Source organism: Trachemys scripta, chromosome 7 (genome assembly GCF_013100865.1).
Source record: "Trachemys scripta elegans isolate TJP31775 chromosome 7, CAS_Tse_1.0, whole genome shotgun sequence".
In the NCBI taxonomy this organism is placed as follows: domain Eukaryota; kingdom Metazoa; phylum Chordata; order Testudines; family Emydidae; genus Trachemys; species Trachemys scripta.
This window is the reverse complement of record NC_048304.1, coordinates 32,648,273-32,668,458: the sequence shown is the minus strand read 5'-3', so window position 1 is coordinate 32,668,458 and position 20,186 is coordinate 32,648,273. Positions and strand designations below refer to the sequence as shown.

The following is a 20,186-nucleotide window of genomic DNA, read 5'->3' as shown; positions in this document are numbered from 1 at the left end:
CTGCAGCCCCTACATCTGCACAGAAGTCTGCTGTACCCCCCACCCACCTTCCCAAGCTCCCCCCAACTGTGGCCATTAACTCTTCACCCACTATAGCCCTCACAGCCCCAAGCTCCTGCTCCACACAGAGACTCCCCCGGCAGTGTGTCCCCAGCGTGCAGTCTGGGGGAGTCAAGACTCTGGCTGCAGTCGGCTCCCAGTAGCCAGGTGGCCAGTTGGGATGTCACTGAGCAGCACAGCCTACTGGGAGTCAGGCTGATACCCAGCAGACTCGTTTCACATCGCCCTGTGGAAGATGGTGAAGGGATAGCGGCTTCGTATCACTCACACTGCCGCCAGCCACCCCCGCCTTGGATCGGAGCTGGCGCTTTCCAGAGGGGTAAGGCCCCATGTCCCATTTTCCACCCCCTGAGCCAGGGGTTAGGGCATGAGGATTCCTGGATTCTGTCCCTGGCTCTGGGAGGGTAGTGCGGTGTAGTGGTTAGAACAGGACTGCATGAGTTTGGAGCCAGGACTCCTGTCTTTGAACATCAAACTCCCCTGCCCCCGCAGGGTATAAGCCTTACAGGCTGCAAGTGGGTGCCTTTGGGCTCGGTGGGGGTGGTGATGGGTAAAGGGGAGCATGTGTCTTGGGGTGGGACATCTGGGTGTGGGGCAGAGAGGGCTCCATGCCATTTGCATGAAATTGCCTGATGTCTTGGAAGCAGCTGCCTGGCGCGGGGAGAGGAGCGCACACGATGATTAATGATGCGGGAGGCGCTGGGGTGGGCGGGAGAGGAATATTAATGCCTCCTGCTCCTGCCTGCCCATCTTCATCCTCGCCTGCAGGGGAGGGTTGGGGAGGAGCAGAAGGAGGGGCTGTTTGGGGAATTAGCTACCCTCTGCTCTTGGCCTCCCCTCACAGTGGCTCCATACAGTTCCTTCCATGGGAGATAGAGGGTTGGGACACTTGGCCTGGTGGATCCCCTGTGATCTATCCCCCCACACCCCAATCTATCAGGAGGCAGCATTGGGGCTGGGCAGAGTGGATTCCAGCAATTGATCCCAGGAGCTCTACCCCCCACACCCTGATCTCTCAGAAGGGAGCACGGAGCCTAGTCTGGGTGAGTCCCAGTGGTTGATCCCAAGGATCTATCCCCCCCTAATCTGTCAGAAGACAGTGCAGGTCCTGGACTGGGTGAATCCCAGCAGTTGATCCCAGGAGATCTATCCCCCACAGCCTGATCTCTCAGGAGGGAGCATGGAGGATGGGGTGGGTGGATTCCAGCAGGGGATCCCAGGGGATCTTTATCCCCTGTTTGATCTATTGGAATGGAAGATAGCATAGGAGCTGGACCCAGTTGTCGATCCCAGGGGATCTACCCTCCCAATACACTCTATCGTTAGGCAGTGAGGAGGCTAGGTTTGTTGGATCCTAGCAGCTGATCCAGGAGATCTGTTGATTGCCACACACTGATCTATCCGGAGGTAGCACAGGGTCTGGGCTGGGTGGATCCCAGCAGCTGGACCCCAGGGATCTATCCCCACGGTCTGTCAGAAGGCAGTGCAGGTCCTGGGCTGGGTGGATCTCAGCAGCTGATCCCCACACCCCAGTCTTCTACACCACCGCAGACTGACATATGCAGCATGTGAAGCTGAGTTGCAGTGATCAGGTCAGGAACTGAGGTGTGAGCAAGGGAATCTGCCCAAATGCCATGAGACGCCCCATTTCCTTTCCAACCCCCCACCCCCATAAGTAGCCAAAATCAGATGGGAAACCAGAGTGGCCATAGCAACGGGCATCTGAACCTTTGTTAGGAGTTAGGGTGGGGCCCCCAATCCTGTCATGCAAGAGGGAGGGAGTGGGGTGCAGTGGGGTAGAGGAGGCAAGGCTCGGAGCCAGGACTCCTGGGTTTAGTTCCTGACTCTGGGAGCCGAGTGGGGTCCGGTGGGTGGGGTGGGGGTGGGATTCAAGACTCCTGGGATGTATTGTAACGGCCCCCCCACGCTGCCATGCATGAGGGTCACATCTCTTCAGTCGGTGTTTCCTTTCTCTGTGCGCTGGGGGGTGCCAGGCTGGGGTGGCAAAATTGCCCAGGAGCAGCAGGTGTTGGAGGTGCAAGGGTGCTTGTCAGCAAAACTGTTGGTGTTGAGTGACTCTCCGCTGGTGCCAGAACAGCCACCTGTGTTCCTGAGGTGATTGATTTGCCCTGGGGTGAGCACGAGGGGAACCAGCCCAAGTGAGTGCCATGGGGTTACTCTGGGTCTAGGCTGGGTGGACGAGAGGGGAACCTGCACTGGTGGCTGCAGCGGAGTTACTCCTGATTTTCAGTGTGTGTGTGTGTGTGTAGCTCCTCTGGCTTTGGCGGTGTTCCTGTGTCAGACTGGGGGAGGGGAAGAGCAATCAGCACTACTGCCTTCCCTGGAGTGACTCCTGATTGACACCTGTACATAGCTCTTCTCATTGTGATGCAGTTAGCCCTGCTTCCCACTGGGCTGCGGGAGGGGAAAATCCTCCCCATTGACAGCCCGGGAGTTCCTCTTGATGTACACTGGGGGCAGCTCCTCTCGCCTGACTGGGCTTACTCCTGAGTCACTAGGGGGGTGCGAGAGGCCAGTCAGTCCCCAGCTAGCCCTGGTGACCTCCCACCACTAACTCCCTTGCCTCCCAAAGCAGCAGTACGCTCCAGTTCTTCCTGCGGGACCCTCCGGCACCAAAGGCAACATCGTCCCCTACATGCCTTCTCAGGCCTTGGTTTGTGTCTCTTTCTCCATTGTTATTTTTTCTTAATTTTATTGTTTAACCGGAAAAAAAAGAAGCATTTTCCCGTCTCTCTGCCACAGAGGGGCCCCGAATGCTTTTTTTTTTTTTAAAGAGACTAATAAAGACCCCTCCCAGACTCTCTTCTGTCGTCCTCTTTCAATTTCAGTTCGATCTGTCCGGGCTTTTGAGTTCTCTCTCTCTTTTTCCTTCCCTTTCTTTTTTTTGTTCACTCCGTTTCGGCATCCGAACCCCTTTTCTCTCTCTCCCCCCACCCCTTTTCTCTCCCCCTGGGGCCTGGATGTCTGTCACAAGTTAAAAACAGCTTTTAAATTGTGGCAAAAAGATTAAACCCTCCTTTTTTCTGTGCGTTTATATGACTAGTCTTTTTTCTTTCTTTCTTTTTATCTTTTCCTCTCCCCTCAAGGTCCTGCTCATCTGACGTTAAACAGCCAAGGTATGACACTTTACCTTTGTTATTTTCACCCCAACGAACAGAAGTTTTAATTTCCACTCTTCCCTTCTGATCTTCCCACCATCCCTCCTTCATTTCTCTCTTCCGGTTATTTTTCTTCCCTCTCTCCCTCCCTCCCATCCGCTTGATTCATCTCTCGACTCGCGGTGGTTTCTGCCATGGTCCCAGATGTTTTGCTCGGACAGCCGTGTTGTACAGCCGGGTGGTAGAGAGTCAAGCATGTGCCAAAGCCAAAAGGATAAAACTAGTTTTCCTGCAATGTGAAGCAGGGGCAAACAGCATGTGGCTCAGGGTGATGCTCTGATTGTTAGCAGCCATGTCTATGGTGATGGCTGTGGGGGGATTTTGAAGGCAGGGGGTGGACCCCTGAGCCAGGAGGAAATCAGCATAGCTGTGTTGAAACCAGCTGAAGTGTGCCGATTTGCACCAACCTGGGATCTGGGCCTCTGCTTTTTAACTGGTGTTTGCTTAGCATTGCTTGTGTGCAGTCAGTGATGATGCACAAGGGTGTCTGTGAGTGTCCCGGCGGTTCGGACCCTGAGGGCATTTATATGTTCACTGGCGCTATGGATCCTAGCAGTGAGACATGAGGGCATGTGTGCGTGTCCTGGCAATACAGAACCTTGTAGGGGGACACATGTCCTGCGTGTATCCCTGTTGATACAGACCCTCATGCTGAGACACACGTGGGTGTGTATGTTTGAACTGGCGGTACGGCCTGTGGCAGCAAAACATGAGGGCGTGCCTGTGTGTTCTGACTTTATGGAGCTTGAAATGACACATGAGGGTGTGTACGTGTTGTGGTGGTACAGACCCTCACACTGACACCCAAGGTCATGTGTGTGTCCCAACTCCCAGCAGAATAGATCCTTTCACTGAGACACGAGGGTGTGTGCATCTTGCCATGTTACGGACTCTCACATTCAGACGGGAGTGTGCACGTGTGTGTCCTGGTGGTATGGACCCTTGAGATGTGAGGGTATGAGTATGTGCATCTCAGCGGAACGGAACCTCACACTGACACCTGTAGGCGTGTGCGTGTCCCTGTGTTACAGACCCTTGCTCTAAGAAATGAGAGCATGGATATATACCAGTCTGTTCTATGGACCCTCACACTGAGACACAGGATTGTGTGTGTGTGTTCTGGTTGTATGGACCCTTGAAATAAGGCATGAGTGTGTGTGTGCACTGGGGTACGAACCCTCGCACTGAGACACGAGGGTGTACGTGTGTATCCCAGTGCTTCAGAACCTTGCACTGAGATGCAAGGGTGTGCACATGTGCCCCAGGGTATGAACGCTCCCACTGAGACAGGAGGGTTTGCGCGTGTGTCTCAGGGATATGCACCATCCACTGAGACAGGAGGGTGTGTGTGTGTGTCTTGGGGGTAGGAACCATGACACTGAAACAAGAGGGTGTGTGTGTGTCTCAGGTGTATGAACACTCCCACTGAGACAGGAGGGTGTGCGTGTGTGTCTTGGGTGTATGAACGCTCCCACTGAGACAGCAGGGTGTGCGTGTGTCTCGGGTGTATGAACTCTCCCACTGAGACAGGGTGTGTGTGTGTGTGTGTCTCGGGGTATGAACTCTCCCACAGAGACAGAGGTTTTATGAAGGCTCACACTGAGACAGGAGGGTGTGCATGTGTGTCTCGGGTATAATCTCTCCCATGGAGACAGGGTGTGCGTGTGTGTCTCGGGGGTATGAACCCTCCCACTGAGACCGGAGGCTGTGTGTGTGTGTGTGTGTGTGTGTGTATCTGGGAGGTATGAACTCTCTCAATGAGTCAGGAAGGTGCGTGTGTGTGTCTCGGGTGTATGAACACTGACACTGAGACAGGAGGGGGTGTGTGTGTGTGTGTCAGGGGTTTGAACCCTGACACTGAGATAGGAGGGTGTGCCTAGGGAGTCTGAACCGTCTCACTGAGACAGGGGTGTGTGTGTGTGTGTGTGTGTGTGTCCTGGGGCTATGAACCCTTACACTGAGACAGGACAGTGTGTGTGTGTCTCGGGTATGAAGGCTCACACTGAGACAGGAGAGTGTGCGTTTGTGTCATGTGGGTATGAATCCTGATACTGAGACAGGAAGGTGTGCATGTGTGTGTCTCGGGAATATGAAGCCTGACACTGAGACAGGATGATGTGAGTGTGTGTGTATGTGTGTCTCAGGTGTATGAACGCTCACACTGAGACATGTGGGTCTGTGTGTGTGTGTCTTGGGGGTATGAATGCTCACACTGCAACAGGAGGGTCTTGGGAATATGAATGCTCACTTAGAAATAGGAGGGTGTGCGTGTCTGTCTCGGGGGTATGCACACTCCCTCTGACACAGGAGGTGGTGCTTGTGTGTCTCGATGATATGAACCCTCTCACTGAGACAGGAGGGTGTGTATGTGTCTCGGGGGTATGAACCCTGACACTGAGATAGGACAGTGTGCGTGCGTCTCCGGGATATGAACTCTCACACTGAGACAGGAGGGTGTGCGTTTGTGTCGTGGGGGTATGAACCCTGACACTGAGACGGGGGGTGTGTGTCTAGGGTGTATGAACGCTGACACTGAGACAGGAGGGTGTGCATTTGTGTCGCGGGGGTATGAATCCTGATGCTGAGAAAGGAGTGTGTGTGTCTTGGGGGTATGAACGCTCCCACTGAGACAAGAGGTGTGCGTGTGTTTTGGAGATATGAACCCTCTCACTGAAACAGGAGTGTGTGTGTGTGTGTGTGTCGGGTGTATGAACGCTCACACTGAGACAGGAGGCTGTGCACATGTGTCTTGGTGGTATGAACCCTGCCACTGAGACAGGAGGGTGTGCCTAGGGGGTCTGAACCCTCTCACTGAGACAGGAGGATGTGTGTTTGTGTGCGTTTGTGTCTCAGGGGCTATGAACCCTCCAACTGAGACAGGAGGGTGTGCATGTGTGTGTGTCTCGGGGGTATGAACGCTCTCAGTGAGACAGGAGGGTGTGCCTCAGGGATATAAGCCTTCTCACCGAGACAGGATGGTGTGTGTGTGTGTCTGTTTGTCTGTCTGTCTCGGGGATATGAACCCTGACAATGAGACAGGTGGTTGTGTGTGTGTGTGTGTCTAGGGTGTATGAACATTGACACTGAGACAGGAGGGTGAGTGTCTCAGGGGTATGAACGCTCACACTGAGACAGGAGGGTGTGCATTTGTGATGCGGGGGTATGAATCCTGATACTGAGAAAGGAGTGTGTGTGTGTGTGTGTGTGTGTGTGTGTGTGAGGAGTATGAACCCTCCCACTGAGATGAGGTGTGCATGTGTGTCTCGGGGATATGATCCCTGACACTGAGACAAGCGTGTGTGTGTGTGTGTGTGTGTGTGTGTTTTGGGTGTATGAAAACTCACACTGAGACAGGAGGGTGTGTGTTTGTGTCATGGGGGTATGAATTGTGATACTGAGACAGGAGGGTGGGTGGGTGTGTCTCTGGGGTATAAACCCTACCACTGAGAAAAGAGGTGTGCATGTGTGCCTCAGGTATATGAACCCTCTCACTGAGATAGGAGGGTGTATGTGTGTGTGTGTGTGTGTGTGTGTGTCTGGTGTATGAATACTCACACTGAGACATGAGGTTGTGCACATGTGTCTCGGGGGTATGAACCCTCCCATTGAGACAGGAGGGTGTGTGTCTCGGGGGTATGAACGCTCACACTATGACAGGTGGGTTTGCGTGTGTGTGTGTGTCTCGGGGGATATGAATGTATGAAGGAGTGTGTGTGTGTCTATGTGTCTGTCTGTCTGTCTCAGGGGCTATGAACCCTCTAACTGAGACAGGAGGATGTTTGTGTGTGTGTGCATCTCGGTTGTATGAATGCTCACACTCAGACAGGAGGGTCGGCTTTTGTGTTGCAGGGGTATGAATGCTCGCACTGAGAGAAGAGGGTGTGCCTGTGTGTTTGTCTCGGGAGTATGAACCCTCCAACTGAGACAGGAATGTGTGCCTAGGGGGTCTGAACCTTCTCACTGAGAAAGGAGGTTGTGTGTGTCTCGGGGCCATGAACCCTGACACTGAGACAGAAGGGTGTGTGTGTGTGTGTGTCTCGGTGATATGAACCCTCTCAATGAGACAGGAGGGTGTGTATTTGTGTGTTTGTGTCCCTGGTGTATGAACCCTGACACTGAGACAGGAGAGGGTGTGTGTGTGTCTCTTGTGTGTATGAACCCTGACACTGAGACAGGAGGGTGTGCGTCTCGGCAGTGTGAACCCTCCAACTGAGACAGGACGGTGTGCCTAGGGAGTCTGAACCTTCTTACTGAGACAGGAGGTTGTGTGTGTCTCGGGGGTATGAACCCTGACACTGAGACACCAGGGTGATGGTGTGTCTGTGTGTCTCGGGTGTATGAATGCTCCAACTGAGACAGGAGGATGTGTGTTTGTGTTTGTGTCTTGGGGGTATGAACGCTTACACATAGATAGGACGATGTGTGTTTGTGTCATGGGGGTATGAACCCTGACACTGAGACAGGAGGTTGTGTGTGTGCCTCGGGTGTATGAACGCTCTCACTGAGACAGGAGGGTTTGTGTGTGTGTCTTGGGGGTATGAACGCTCGCATTGAGATAGGAGGGTGTGCGTGTGTGTCTGAGAGGTATGAATCCTCCCACTGAGAAAGGAGGGTGTGCCTCAGGGGTATAAACCCTCTCACTGAGAGAGGAGGGTGTGTGCATGTGTGTGTCTTGGGGGTGTGAATGCTCCCACTGAGATAGGAAGCTCTGTGTGTGTGTGTCTTGGGGATATGAACCCTCCAACTGAGACTGGAGGGTGTGTGTGTTTGTGTTTCAGGTGTACGAACCCTCTCACTGAGACAGGAGGGTGTGTGTTTGTGTGTTTGTGTCTCGGTGGTATAAATGCTCTCATTGAGACAGGATGGTGTCTGTGTGTGTGTCTCGGGGATATGTACTGTCTCACTGACACAGGAGGGTGTCCGTGTGTGTCTCGGTGGTATGAACCCTCTCACTGAGACAGGAGGATGTGTGTGTGTGTATGTCTTGGGGGTATTAATTCTCCCACTGAGACAGGAGGGTGGGGGTGTATGTCTCAGGGGTATGAATGGTCACACGGAGACAGGAGGGTGTTTGTGTGTCTCGCGGGTATGAACCCTGACACTGAGACAGGATGGTGTGTGTGTGTGTGTCTTGGGGGTATGAACCCTCCCACTGAGACAGGATGGTGTGCCTCAGGGGTATAAATCCTCTCGCTGAGAGAGGAGTGTGTGTGTGTGTGTGTCTCTCTCTCTCTTTCTCTCTCTCTCTCTCGGGGCCATGAACCCTGACACTGAGACAGGAGGGTGTGTGTGTGTGTATGAACCCTGACACTGAGGCTAGGTCTACACTGGGTGGGGTGGGGGGGGTCAATTTAAGATACGCAAATTCAGCTATGCAAATAGCGTAGCTGAATTCGACGTATCCGATCCGACTTACCCCGCTGTGAGAACGGCGGCAAATCGACCGCCGCAGCTCCCCCATCGACGGCACTTACGCCTATCTGGGCTGGTGGAGTACGCGCGTCGATTTGGGGATCGATTGTCGTGTCCCGACGAGACACGATAATTCGATCCCTGAGAGATCGATTTCTACCCGCCGATCGAAGCGGGTAGTGAAGACAAGCCCTCAGACAGGAGGGTGTGTGTGTGTGTGTTTCGGGGGTATTAATTCTCTCACTGAGACAGGAGGGTGTGAGTCTTGGGGGTGTGAACTCTTCCACTGAGACAGGATGGTGTGAGTGAGTGTGTGCATGTGTGTGTGTGTGTGTGTCGGAGGTGTAAATGCTCTCACAGAGACAGGAGGGTGTCCATTTGTGTCTCGGTGGTATGAACCCTCTTACTGAGACAGGAGGGTGTGTGTGTGTCTCTCGGGAGTATGAACCCTCCCACTGAGTCAGAAAGGTGTGCCTAGGGGGTCTGAACCTTCTCACTGAGACAGAAGTGAGTGAATGTGTGTCTCAGGGCCATGAACCCTGACACTGAGACAGGAGGGTGTGTTTGTGTGTCTTGGGGGTATGAACGCTCACACTGAAACAGGAGGATGTGTGTGTGTTTGTCTCTGGGGTATAAACCCTCACACTGAGACAGCAGGGAGTGCGTGTGTGTCTCAGGGGTATGAACGCTTACTCTGAGACAGAAGGATGTGCGTGTGTGTCTCTGGGGTATAAACCCTCACACTGAGACAGCAGGGAGTGCATGTGTGTCTCAGGGGTATGAACGCTTACTCTGAGACAGAAGGATGTGCGTGTGTGTCTCTGGGGTATAAACCCTTATACTGAGACAGCAGGGAGTGCGTGTGTGTCTCGGGGGTATGAACGCTTACTCTGAGACAGAAGGATGTGTGTGTGTGTCTGAGGTATAAACCCTCATACTGGGAAAGCAGGGAGTGCATGTGTGTCTCAGGGGTATGCACCTTCTGTGACAATCCCGTGGTGTTGTCTGGACTGGTGATCCACTAGGTCACTCCAATCCTCGACTCTAGGAGCCAGCCTTACCCTGCTCTGCTGTGAGAACCCCCACTCCTGGGCTGTTCACGCACAGCCTCTGGCATGGAAGCTGCTCACAGCTACTTGCAACCGAATGACACTAGCCAATATCTCCGGTCCCAGACACAAGCCTAAGAACCTCCGTCTTGTAGTGTCCAGTTATGCCCGCTGGACGCTGCAAGCTTATGTGAGTTTGTCAATTTAACAAAGAAGTTGATATGTATCAGGCTTCTTATCCCAAGGAGAGTCTCTGACATGCTCCAAACCAAAGGCACTGCTTCAGGTAGAATAAACAAACACATTTATTAACTACAAAGGATAGATGTTAAGTGATTATAAGTTAAAGCATAACAAGTCAGATTTGGTCAATGAAATAAAAGCAAAACGCATTCTAAGCTGATCTTAACACTTTCAGTGCCCTTAGAAACTTAGATACTTCTCACCACAGGCTGGTTGGTTGCCCTTCAGCCAGGCTCTCCCCTTTGATCAGCGTTTCAGTTGCTTGGTGGTGGTGTTTGTAGATGGAGGTGGAAGAGAGAGGAAGAGCATGGCAAACATCTCTCCCTTTTATCATGTTCTTTTTTCCCCTCTTGGCTTTGCCCCGCCCCCTTCATTGTCAGGTGACCATTACCTCATCATAGTCCCAAACTGACCAAGGAAGGAGGGTGGGGTTACTCACTTGAGAGTTCAACAGATCTTTTGTTGCTGCTTAGGCCAGTGTCCTTTGTTCCTTTGAGGCTGGGCTGGGTTTATCCCATACATGCCCTGATTAGATGTGAACTGCCCCTCTGTTCCTGGAGAGTTTTGCCTGGGCTTGTTTTAAGCCCCGAGGATACATTTTCAGCCTCATAACTATATACATGAAATTACAACTTATAACATTACTATAACAACAATGCTCAGTGCATCATGAGCCTTCCGAAGACACCCGACATGAGAAACTTTGCATTGGATACCACACAATCATATTATAAGAATGAACATGGGGGTGCAGGGTGTTCCCCCGAGATACAGTGTCACACCCTCCCACTGAGACAGGAGGGTGTGCGTGTGTGTCTTGGGGGTATGAACCCTCTCACTGAGACAGGAGGATGTGTGTGTGTTTGTCTTGGGGGTATGAACGCTTACACTGAGACAGGACGGTGTGTGTTTGTTGCGGTGGTATGAACACTCACACTGAGACAGGAGAGGATTCATAGATTCTAGGACTGGAAGGGACCTCGAGACGTCATCGAGTCCAGTCCCCTGCCCTCATGGCAGGACCAAATACTGTCTAGACCATCCCTGATAGACATTTATCTAACCTACTCTTAAATATTTCCAGAGATGGAGATTCCACAACCTCCCTAGGCAATTTATTCCAGTGTTTAACCACCCTGACAGTTAGGAACTTTTTCCTAATGTCCAACCTAGACCTCCCTTGCTGCAGTTTAAGCCCATTGCTTCTTGTTCTATCCTTAGAGGCTAAGGTGAACAAGTTTTCTCCCTCCTCCTTATGACACCCTTTTAAATACCTGAAAACTGCTATCATGTCCCCTCTCAGTCTTCTCTTTTCCAAACTAAACAAACCCAATTCTTTCAGCCTTCCTTCATAGGTCATGTTCTCAAGACCTTTAATCATTCTTGTTGCTCTTCTCTGGACCCTTTCCAATTTCTCCACATCTTTTTTAAAATGTGGTGCCCAGAACTGGACACAATACTCCAGCTGAAGCCTAACCAGAGCAGAGTAGAGCGGAAGAATGACTTCTCGTGTCTTGCTCACAACACACCTGTTAATACATCCCAGAATCATGTTTGCTTTTTTTGCAACAGCATCACACTGTTGACTCATATTTAGCTTGTGGTCCACTATAACCCCTAGATCCCTTTCTGCCGTACTCCTTCCTAGACAGTCTCTTCCCATTCTGTATGTGTGAAACTGATTTTTTCTTCCTAAGTGGAGCACTTTGCATTTGTCTTTATTAAACTTCATCCTGTTTAACTCAGACCATTTCTCCAATTTGTCCAGATCATTTTGAATTATGACCCTGTCTTCCAAAGCAGTTGCAATCCCTCCCAGTTTGGTATCATCCGCAAACTTAATAAGCATACTTTCTATGCTAATATCTAAGTCGTTGATGAAGATATTGAACAGAGCCGGTCCCAAAACAGACCCCTGCGGTACCCCACTCGTTATGCCTTTCCAGCAGGATTGGGAACCATTAATAACAACTCTCTGAGTACGGTTATCCAGCCAGTTATGCACCCACCTTATAGTAGCCCCATCTAAATTGTATTTGCCTAGTTTATCAATAAGAATATCATGCGAGACCGTATCAAATGCCTTACTAAAGTCTAGGTATACCACATCCACAGCTTCACCCTTATCCACAAGGCTCGTTATCCTATCAAAGGTGGTGCCACAAGTACTCCTGTTCTTCTTTATCCTATCAAAGAAAGCTATCAGATTGGTTTGACATGATTTGTTCTTCACAAATCCATGCTGGCTGTTCCCTATCACCTTACCACCTTCCAAGTGTTTGCAGATGATTTCCTTAATTACTTGCTCCATTATCTTCCCTGGCACAGAAGTTAAACTAACTGGTCTGTAGTTTCCTGGGTTGTTTTTATTTCCCTTTTTATAGATGGGCACTATATTTGCCCTTTTCCAGTCTTCTGGAATCTCTCCCGTCTCCCATGATTTTCCAAAGATAATAGCTAGAGGCTCAGATACCTCCTCTATTAGCTCCTTGAGTATTCTAGGATGCATTTCATCAGGCCCTGGTGACTTGCAGGCATCTAACTTTTCTAAGTGATTTTTAACTTGTTCTTTTTTTATTTTATCTGCTAAACCTACCCCCTTCCCATTAGCATTCACTATGTTAGGCATTCCTTCAGACTTCTCGGTGAAGACCGAAACAAAGAAGTCATTAAGCATCTCTGCCATTTCCAAGTTTCCTGTTACTGTTTCTCCCTCTTCACTAAGCAGTGGGCCTACCCTGTCTTTGGTCTTCCTCTTGCTTCTAATGTATTGATAAAAAGTCTTCTTGTTTCCCTTTATTCCCATAGCTAGTTTGAGCTCATTTTGTGCCTTTGCCTTTTTAATCTTGCCCCTGCATTCTTGTGTTGTTTGCCTATATTCATCCTTTGTAATCTGTCCTAGTTTACATTTTTTATATGACTCCTTTTTATTTTTTAGATCATGCAAGATCTCATGGTTAAGCCAATGTGGTCTTTTGCCACATTTTCTGTCTTTCCTAACCAGCGGAATAGCTTGCTTTTGGGCCCTTAATAGTGTCCCTTTGAAAAACTGCCAACTCTCCTCAGTTGTTTTTCCCCTCAGTCTTGATTCCCATGGGACCTTACCTATCAGCTCTCTGAGCTTACCAAAATCTGCCTTCCTGAAATCCATTGTCTCTATTTTGCTGTTCTCCCTTCTACCCTTCCTTAGAATTGCAAACTCTATGATTTCATGATCACTTTCACCCAGGCTGCCTTCTACTTTCAAATTCTCAACGAATTCCTCCCTATTTGTTAAAATCAAGTCTAGAACAGCTTCCCCCCAGTAGCTTTTTCAACCTTCTGAAATAAAAACCTTCTGTGCCCCGCTGTGTTACTTTCCCAACATATATCTGGATAGTTGAAGTCCCCATCACCACCAAATCTTGGGCTTTGGATGATTTTGTTCGTTGCTTAAAAAAAGCCTCATCCACCTCTTCCACCTGGTTAGGTGGCCTGTAGTAGACTCCTAGCATGACATCTCCCTTGTTTTTTACCCCTTTTAGCCTAACCCAGAGACTCAACACTTCCGTCTTCTATGTCCATCTCTACCTCAGTCCAAGTGTGTACATTTTTAATATATAAGGCAACACCTCCTCCCTTTTTCCCCTGTCTATCCTTCCTGAGCAAGCTGTACCCATCCACACCAACATTCCAGTCATGTGTATTATCCCACCAAGTTTCAGTGATGCCAACAATGTCATAGTTGTATTTATTTATTAGCACTTCCAGTTCTTCCTGCTTATTCCCCATACTTCTCGCATTTGTATATAGGCATCTAAGATACTGGTTTGATCTTTCCTCCCAGTTTTGTCCTGACCCTCCTTTCTCTCTGCCAATATAGCCCACACTCCCTCTCGTTTCTGACCCATCTCCCAGGTCTCCATGTTCCCCACTTACCTGTGGGCTTTGCTCACCTGTCCCCATCGAACCTAGTTTAAAGCCCTCCTCACTAGGTTAGCCAGTCTGTGTCCAAATAGGGTCTTTCCCCTCCTCGAAAGGTGAACGCCATCTCTGCCTAGCAGTCCTTCCTCGAATAGCATCCCATGGTCTAGGAAGCCAAAGCCCTCCTGGCGACACCATCTTCGCAGCCAGGCATTCACCTCCATGATGCATCTGTCTCTGCCCGGGCCTCTACCTTTGACAGGAAGAATCGAAGAGAATACCATCTGCGCTCCAAACTCCTTCACCCATACTCCCAGAGCCCTGTAGTCACTCTTGATCTGCTCAGTGTCACACCGCGCAGTATCATTTGTGCCCACATGGATGAGTAGCATGGGGTAGTAGTCAGAGGGCTGGATAATCCTTGACAATAATCCGTAACATCTCGGATATGGGCTCCCAGCAGGCAGCATACCTCCCGAAATGAAATGTCAGGGCGACAGATGGGCGCCTCCGTCCCCCTCAGCAGAGAGTCTCCGACCACCACTACCCTATGTTTCCTATTCGCAGTGGTGGCAGCAGACCTCCCAGCCTTAGGGGTACGAGGCTTCTCCTCCTTTACTGTAGGGGGTGATTCCTTCTTTCCTGTATCAAGAAGAGCATAATGGTTACCTATTACCACGGCAGGAGGGTTCGGAGCAGGGGTGGAGCACTGCCTGCTGCCAGAAGTAACCAGCTGCCAGTGTTCACCCTGAGCCATCTCCTCCTCCACCAGTGGTGTATCAGCAGTCCTGTGTACTGGGACAGCTACCTCAGCTCTCTCCACATGGACACTGTCGAGGAATTGCTCGTGGATTCGGATGCTCCTCAACCTAGCCACCTCCTCCTGTAGCTCTCCCACCTGCTGCCTGAGAGATTCCACCAGCAGGCACCTCTCACATTGGATGGTCCCCCCAGCCTGGATATCAGTAAGTGGAAATTTCAAGTTACAGTCTCTGCAAAACCACACCAGGATCTGGGTACAAGCATCCATGCTCAGGCGCTCTGTTTGGCTACAGGCACAGGTGGAGGAGACAGAAGCAGTGCTGGCACAGGTGTTGCGGGTCTTCCTAACCATCGTAAGCCTCCCTCTGTCAAACTCCCGTCTGCAGCCCCCTGTCTGCTGAAAGGGTTGTTTAAGCAAGAAGTTTTGAATGTAGTTGGCTTATAGGTTTTAAGGGGAATAAAGGGAAAACAGATAGAACCGGCAAGGGACCCTTGCCCCCTTCCCACTCCCCTTCCAAACTCCCTTGCGAAACTCCCTGTTAGCAGCCCCTGTTCGCAAAAAAAAATGCGTGTCTGTCTCAGGGTTATGCACTCTCACACTGAGATAGGAGGGTGTGCGTGTGTTTCTGGGAGGCATGAACCCTCACTGTGGAAACCTCTGTGCTACAGTTGGAAGCATTCTTCCTAGCTAAACATAACAGTGTATCAGGGTGTAGCATGATGGCATTTCAGGCCACCTGCCAGACTACAAACCTGCCCTGGGCAGCTAACCTGAGCTACTGTCCCCAGATACACTGCTTTTAGCACGCTTGTTCTAGCAGAGCTAGCACGTGTCTAACTACCCACCCTGGGAAGCACCCTCCCAGCCGCTGCGTAGATGTGTGGTGCTGGTATGGACCGTCGCCTTGGGATGTGAAAGTGTATGTTTGTTTCCCAGTGGTATGGAAGAGGGCTTGCGTGTGTGTATCCCTGTGGCACAGACCCTTGCAATGCCACATGAGGGTGTGTGTGAGTGTTCTGGTTGCTGACTCTCGCACTCAGACGGGGATTGCATGTGTTTATTGGTAGTACAGACCCTTGAAATGAGATGCATGTGTTTCCCGGTCACACTCTGACAAGTGAGGTGTGTCCCGGCAGTATGGATCCTCACACACAGAGATGAGACGTGTGACCTTCCCTGTGGTATGGACCATCGCGTTGGGACACAAGGACGTGCATGTGTGTCTAAGTAGTATGGACCCTTGAAATGAGATGCAAGGGTGTGGATGTCTGAAATAGCGGTAGGGACATTCACAAGGGCGTGTATATGTGTTCCAGCAATGCGGACCTTCACGCTGAGACAGGAGGGCTTGTGTGTATGCATGCCAGGACTTTACTAACCATTGCAGTGAGACACGAGGGAGAGTATGTGTGTCCTGGCACTACAGCCCCTCGCACTGAGACATGAGGACATGTGTGTCGTGTGTGGTAGGAACACACGTGTGGTGTGTACACTCACAGTCAGACACAAAGGCCGACTTGTGCATCCCGGCAGTGTGATCCCCTCACTGAGACACGAGGTGCCTGTGTGTTTCCTGTTAGTCCACTCTGAGCATTGAGACAGGAGGGCAACATGTGAATGTCCTGGCAGTACAGACCACTGCACTCCGATAGAAGGACATGTGTAGGTGCTCAGGTGGTACGGTCCTTTGCACTGAGATACGAGGGTGTGCCTGTGTGTCCCCGCTGAAAGAACCCTTTCAGTGATGCATGAGGGTGTGCATGTGTGCCTTGGTGGGAGAGACCCACACAGTCAGATAGAAGGGTGCAGATTTATGTCTAAGTGCAGACCCTCGCATTGATTGTTTGTTCTGGATGTACTGACCCTGTCAGTGAGACACAGGGGTGTTCCTGTGTAACATGCTTGTATGGACCCTCTAAATTATATGGAAGGCAGGCGTGTGCCTCCCAGCGGTACAGACCCTCACACTCAGGAGGCTGTACATGGGTGACCTGGTGGTATGAGCCCATTATGCATGGAGACAGGGGGCATGCCTGTGTATCTTTCACAGCGAGACATAAGAACGTGTTTTGTGTCTCCCCGGTGGTACATGTACTCACAGACAGGCACAAGGGCCCACGCATGTTTGTATCCTGGAACTACGGCCCACGCACTGAGACCTTAACACATGCACCTGAGGCGTGTATGTTTCCTGTTAGTCCACTCCTACCACAGTTGTGACAGCATGCATGTGAGTGTCCCAGCAGCATGAGCCCCTACCCTCAGCCACAAGCGTGTGTGTGTTTGTGTTCTCGTGGTACAGATCCCGGGTATGCATGTGTGTCCTGGCAGTATGAACCATTGAACTCAGACACGATGTGCATTTGTGTCCTAGTTGCCCATATCATCGCATTGGTGCATGAGGACATACGTGTGCCGGCAGCAGAGACTCTCTCACTGAGATGCGAGGGTGTGCACATGTGTCCTGGTGGTACGGACCCCAGCACTAAGACACACGGACGTGCATGTGTCTTCCGGCAGTGTGGATCTTCTCACTGACACGTGAGGATGTGTGCACACACCCTGGCTTTACGGACAGTCACAGTGAGACTCAAGGGAGTGCATGTGTCTCCTGGCAGTACGGCAGGACCCTCAGAATGAGATGTGGGGGTGTGTGTGTCGTTCCTGGTGACAGAGAATCTCACACTCAGACAGGAGGGCGCACATGTGTGTCCCTGTGATATGGATACTTGGATTGAGACATGAGGGCATGTGCGAGTATCCTGGCTGTATGGGCTGTTGTAGTGAGACATGAGGATGTGTGTGCACCTCCTGGTGGTAGATATACTCACAGTCATACCATTGTGTTCCAGTGGTATGACCCTCTCACTGAGACAGGAGGTGTATGCCTGTTTCCTGTTGATCCAGTCAAGTGTATGCCCTTGTGTCTTAATGCTCTGAGTGTCCGTCAGTATGGACCCTTGTGCTGAGATACAAGGATGTGTGCATGTGTGCTGGTGGTGTGGTCTCTTGCAGTGAGATACGAGAGTGTCTGTGTGAGTTCTGCTGGTGGTATGAACCCTCACAGTGAAATACAAGGGCATGTGTGTGTCTCCAGGTGGTATGGACCCTCGCAGTCAGACTGGAGGGGATGGGCAGCAGTACAGACCCTCACAGTGAAATATGAGGGCATGCATGTGTCTCCTAGCAGTATGGAGCCTCGCACACAGACAGGAAGGTGTGTGTGTCTAAGCAGTATAGACCCCCGCAGTGAGACTGGAGAGCATGTGTGTGTATCCTGGCAGTATGTACCTTCATACTCAGACACAAGGGTGTGTGTTTGCGTTCCAGAGGAACGGACTCTCTCACCGATGCATGAAGATGTGTGTGTCCCGGCAGTATGGACCCTCCAAATGAGATGTGAAGGTTTATGTGTGTGTCCCGTTGGTATGGGCTCTAGCAGTGATTCACGAGACTGTGTAAGTGTGTGTACAGACTATCACAGTGAGGGGGCGTATGTGTGTGTCCAGGCAAGATGGATCCTTGCAGTCAGATAACGGGCGTGTGTGCATGTCATGATTGTACAAACCCTCGCAGTAAGACACAAGGGCAAATGTTTGTGTCAGAGCAGTACGGGCCCTCGCACTCATACATGAGGGGTACAAGTCCTGGTGGTATGGACTCTCACAGTGAAACACGAGGACATGTGTGTGCTTCCTGGCAGTACATATGCTCAAAATCAGACAGGAGGGTGTATATGTGTGTGTCCCAGCAGCATGGCCCGTTCCCAGAGACATGAGGCACGTGTGTGTGTCTTTGTGTTACGGACCCTAGCTGTTAGACACAAGGACTTGTGTGTTGTTCCGGTGGTACAGACCCTTACAGTGACACACAAGGGCATGCATGTGTGTCCTGGCGGTGTGGACCCTTGCGTGCAGACAAGAGGGTGTGCAGGTGTGTTGAAGTGGCACAGACCCTTACACTGAGATAAACTGACATGCGTGTGTGTCCCTGTATGGACCCTCACAGTGAGATATGAGAGTGTGCCTGTGTGGCTTGGTGAGATGAACCATTGTAGTGAGACACAAGGACGTGTGTGTCCCAGTGACGTACCCTGGCATTTATACATGAGAGTGTACGCATGTACCTGTTGCTACAGACCTTTGCAGTGATACACTCAGGAGTCCGTACATAGTTGACCTGGTGGTATGAGCCCATCATGCACAGAGACAGGGGGTATGCCTGTGTATCCTGGCTGTCCAGACTTTCACAGCGAGATATAAGAATGTATGTGTGTTTCTCAGTAGTATGTACACCCTCAGACAGACACAAGGGCCTGTGTGTGTGTGTCCTGGCAGTATGGCCCCTCCACTGAGACCTGTACACACATACCTGAGATGTGTATGTTTCCTGTTAGTCCACCACTAACACAGTTGTCATGGCATGCATGTGAATGTCCTGGCAGCCACAAGCCTGTGTGTTTGTGTTCTGGTGGTATAGACCACAGCACTAAGACTTAAGGACATGCTTGTGTGACCTGGTAGTGTGGATCTTCTCACTGACGTGAAGGTGTGTGCATGCACCCTGGCTGTATCATAGAATCATAGAATACCAGGGTTGGAAGGGACCTCAGGAGGTCATCTAGTCCAACCCCCTGCTCAGGGCAGGAATAATCCCCAGACAGATTTTTGCCCCAGATCCCTAAATGGTCCCCCTAAGGATTAAACTCACAACCCTGGGTTTAGAAGGCCAATGCTCAAACCACTGAGCTATCCCTCCCCCCTGTGTATGGACACTCACAGTCAGACTCAAGGGAGTGCATGTGTCTCCTGGCAGTACGAACCCTCAAAATGAGATGTGAGGGTGTAAGTGTCATTCCCGGTGATATGGACACTTGCACTGAGACGTGAGGGCATGTGTGTGTATCCTGGCTGTATGGGCTATTGTAGTGATACATGAGGATGTGTGTGCGCCTCCTGGTGGGGTGTATACTCACAGTCAGACATAGAATCATAGGACTTGAAGGGACCGTGGGAGGTCATCTAGTCCAGTCCCCTGTACTCATGGCAGGACTAAGCATTACCTAGACCATTCCTGACAGGTGTTTGTCTAACCTGCTCTTAAAAATCTCCAATGATGAAGATTCCACAACCTCCTTAGGCAATTTATTCCAGTACTTAACCACCCTGACAGTTAGGAAGTTTTTTCTAATGTCCAACCTAAACCTCCCTTGCTGCAATTTAAGCCCATTGCTTCTTCTCCTATCCTCAGAGATTAAGAAAAACAATTTTTCTCCCTCCTCCTTGTAACCTTTTATGTACTTGAAAACGGTTACCATGTCCCCTCTCAGTCTTTTCTTCTCCAGACTAAACAAACCCAATTTTTTCAATCTTCCCTTATAGGTCATGTTTTCTAGACCTTTAATCATTTTTGTTGCTCTTCTCATGACTTTTTCCCATTTGTTCACATCTTTCCTGAAATGTGGCGCCCAGAACTGGACACAATACTCCAGTTGAGGCCTAATCAGCGCGGAGTAGAGAGGAAAAATTACCTCTCGTGTCTTGCTTACAACACTCCTGCTAATAGATCCCAGAATGA

The 20,186-nt window shown here is 50.7% G+C and overlaps 1 protein-coding gene across 1 annotated transcript in view; it reads left to right on the top strand.

Moving 5' to 3' along the window:
- The window catches only part of NRXN2 (neurexin 2), a gene marked incomplete in the record, with an annotated part of 299,307 nt that overhangs the window by 63,212 nt on the left and 215,909 nt on the right, over positions 1-20,186 (top strand). Inside the window, 1 exon segment of the mRNA XM_034774999.1 lies at positions 3,168-3,197. Within this exon segment, the coding sequence (XP_034630890.1) occupies positions 3,168-3,197 (30 nt within the window).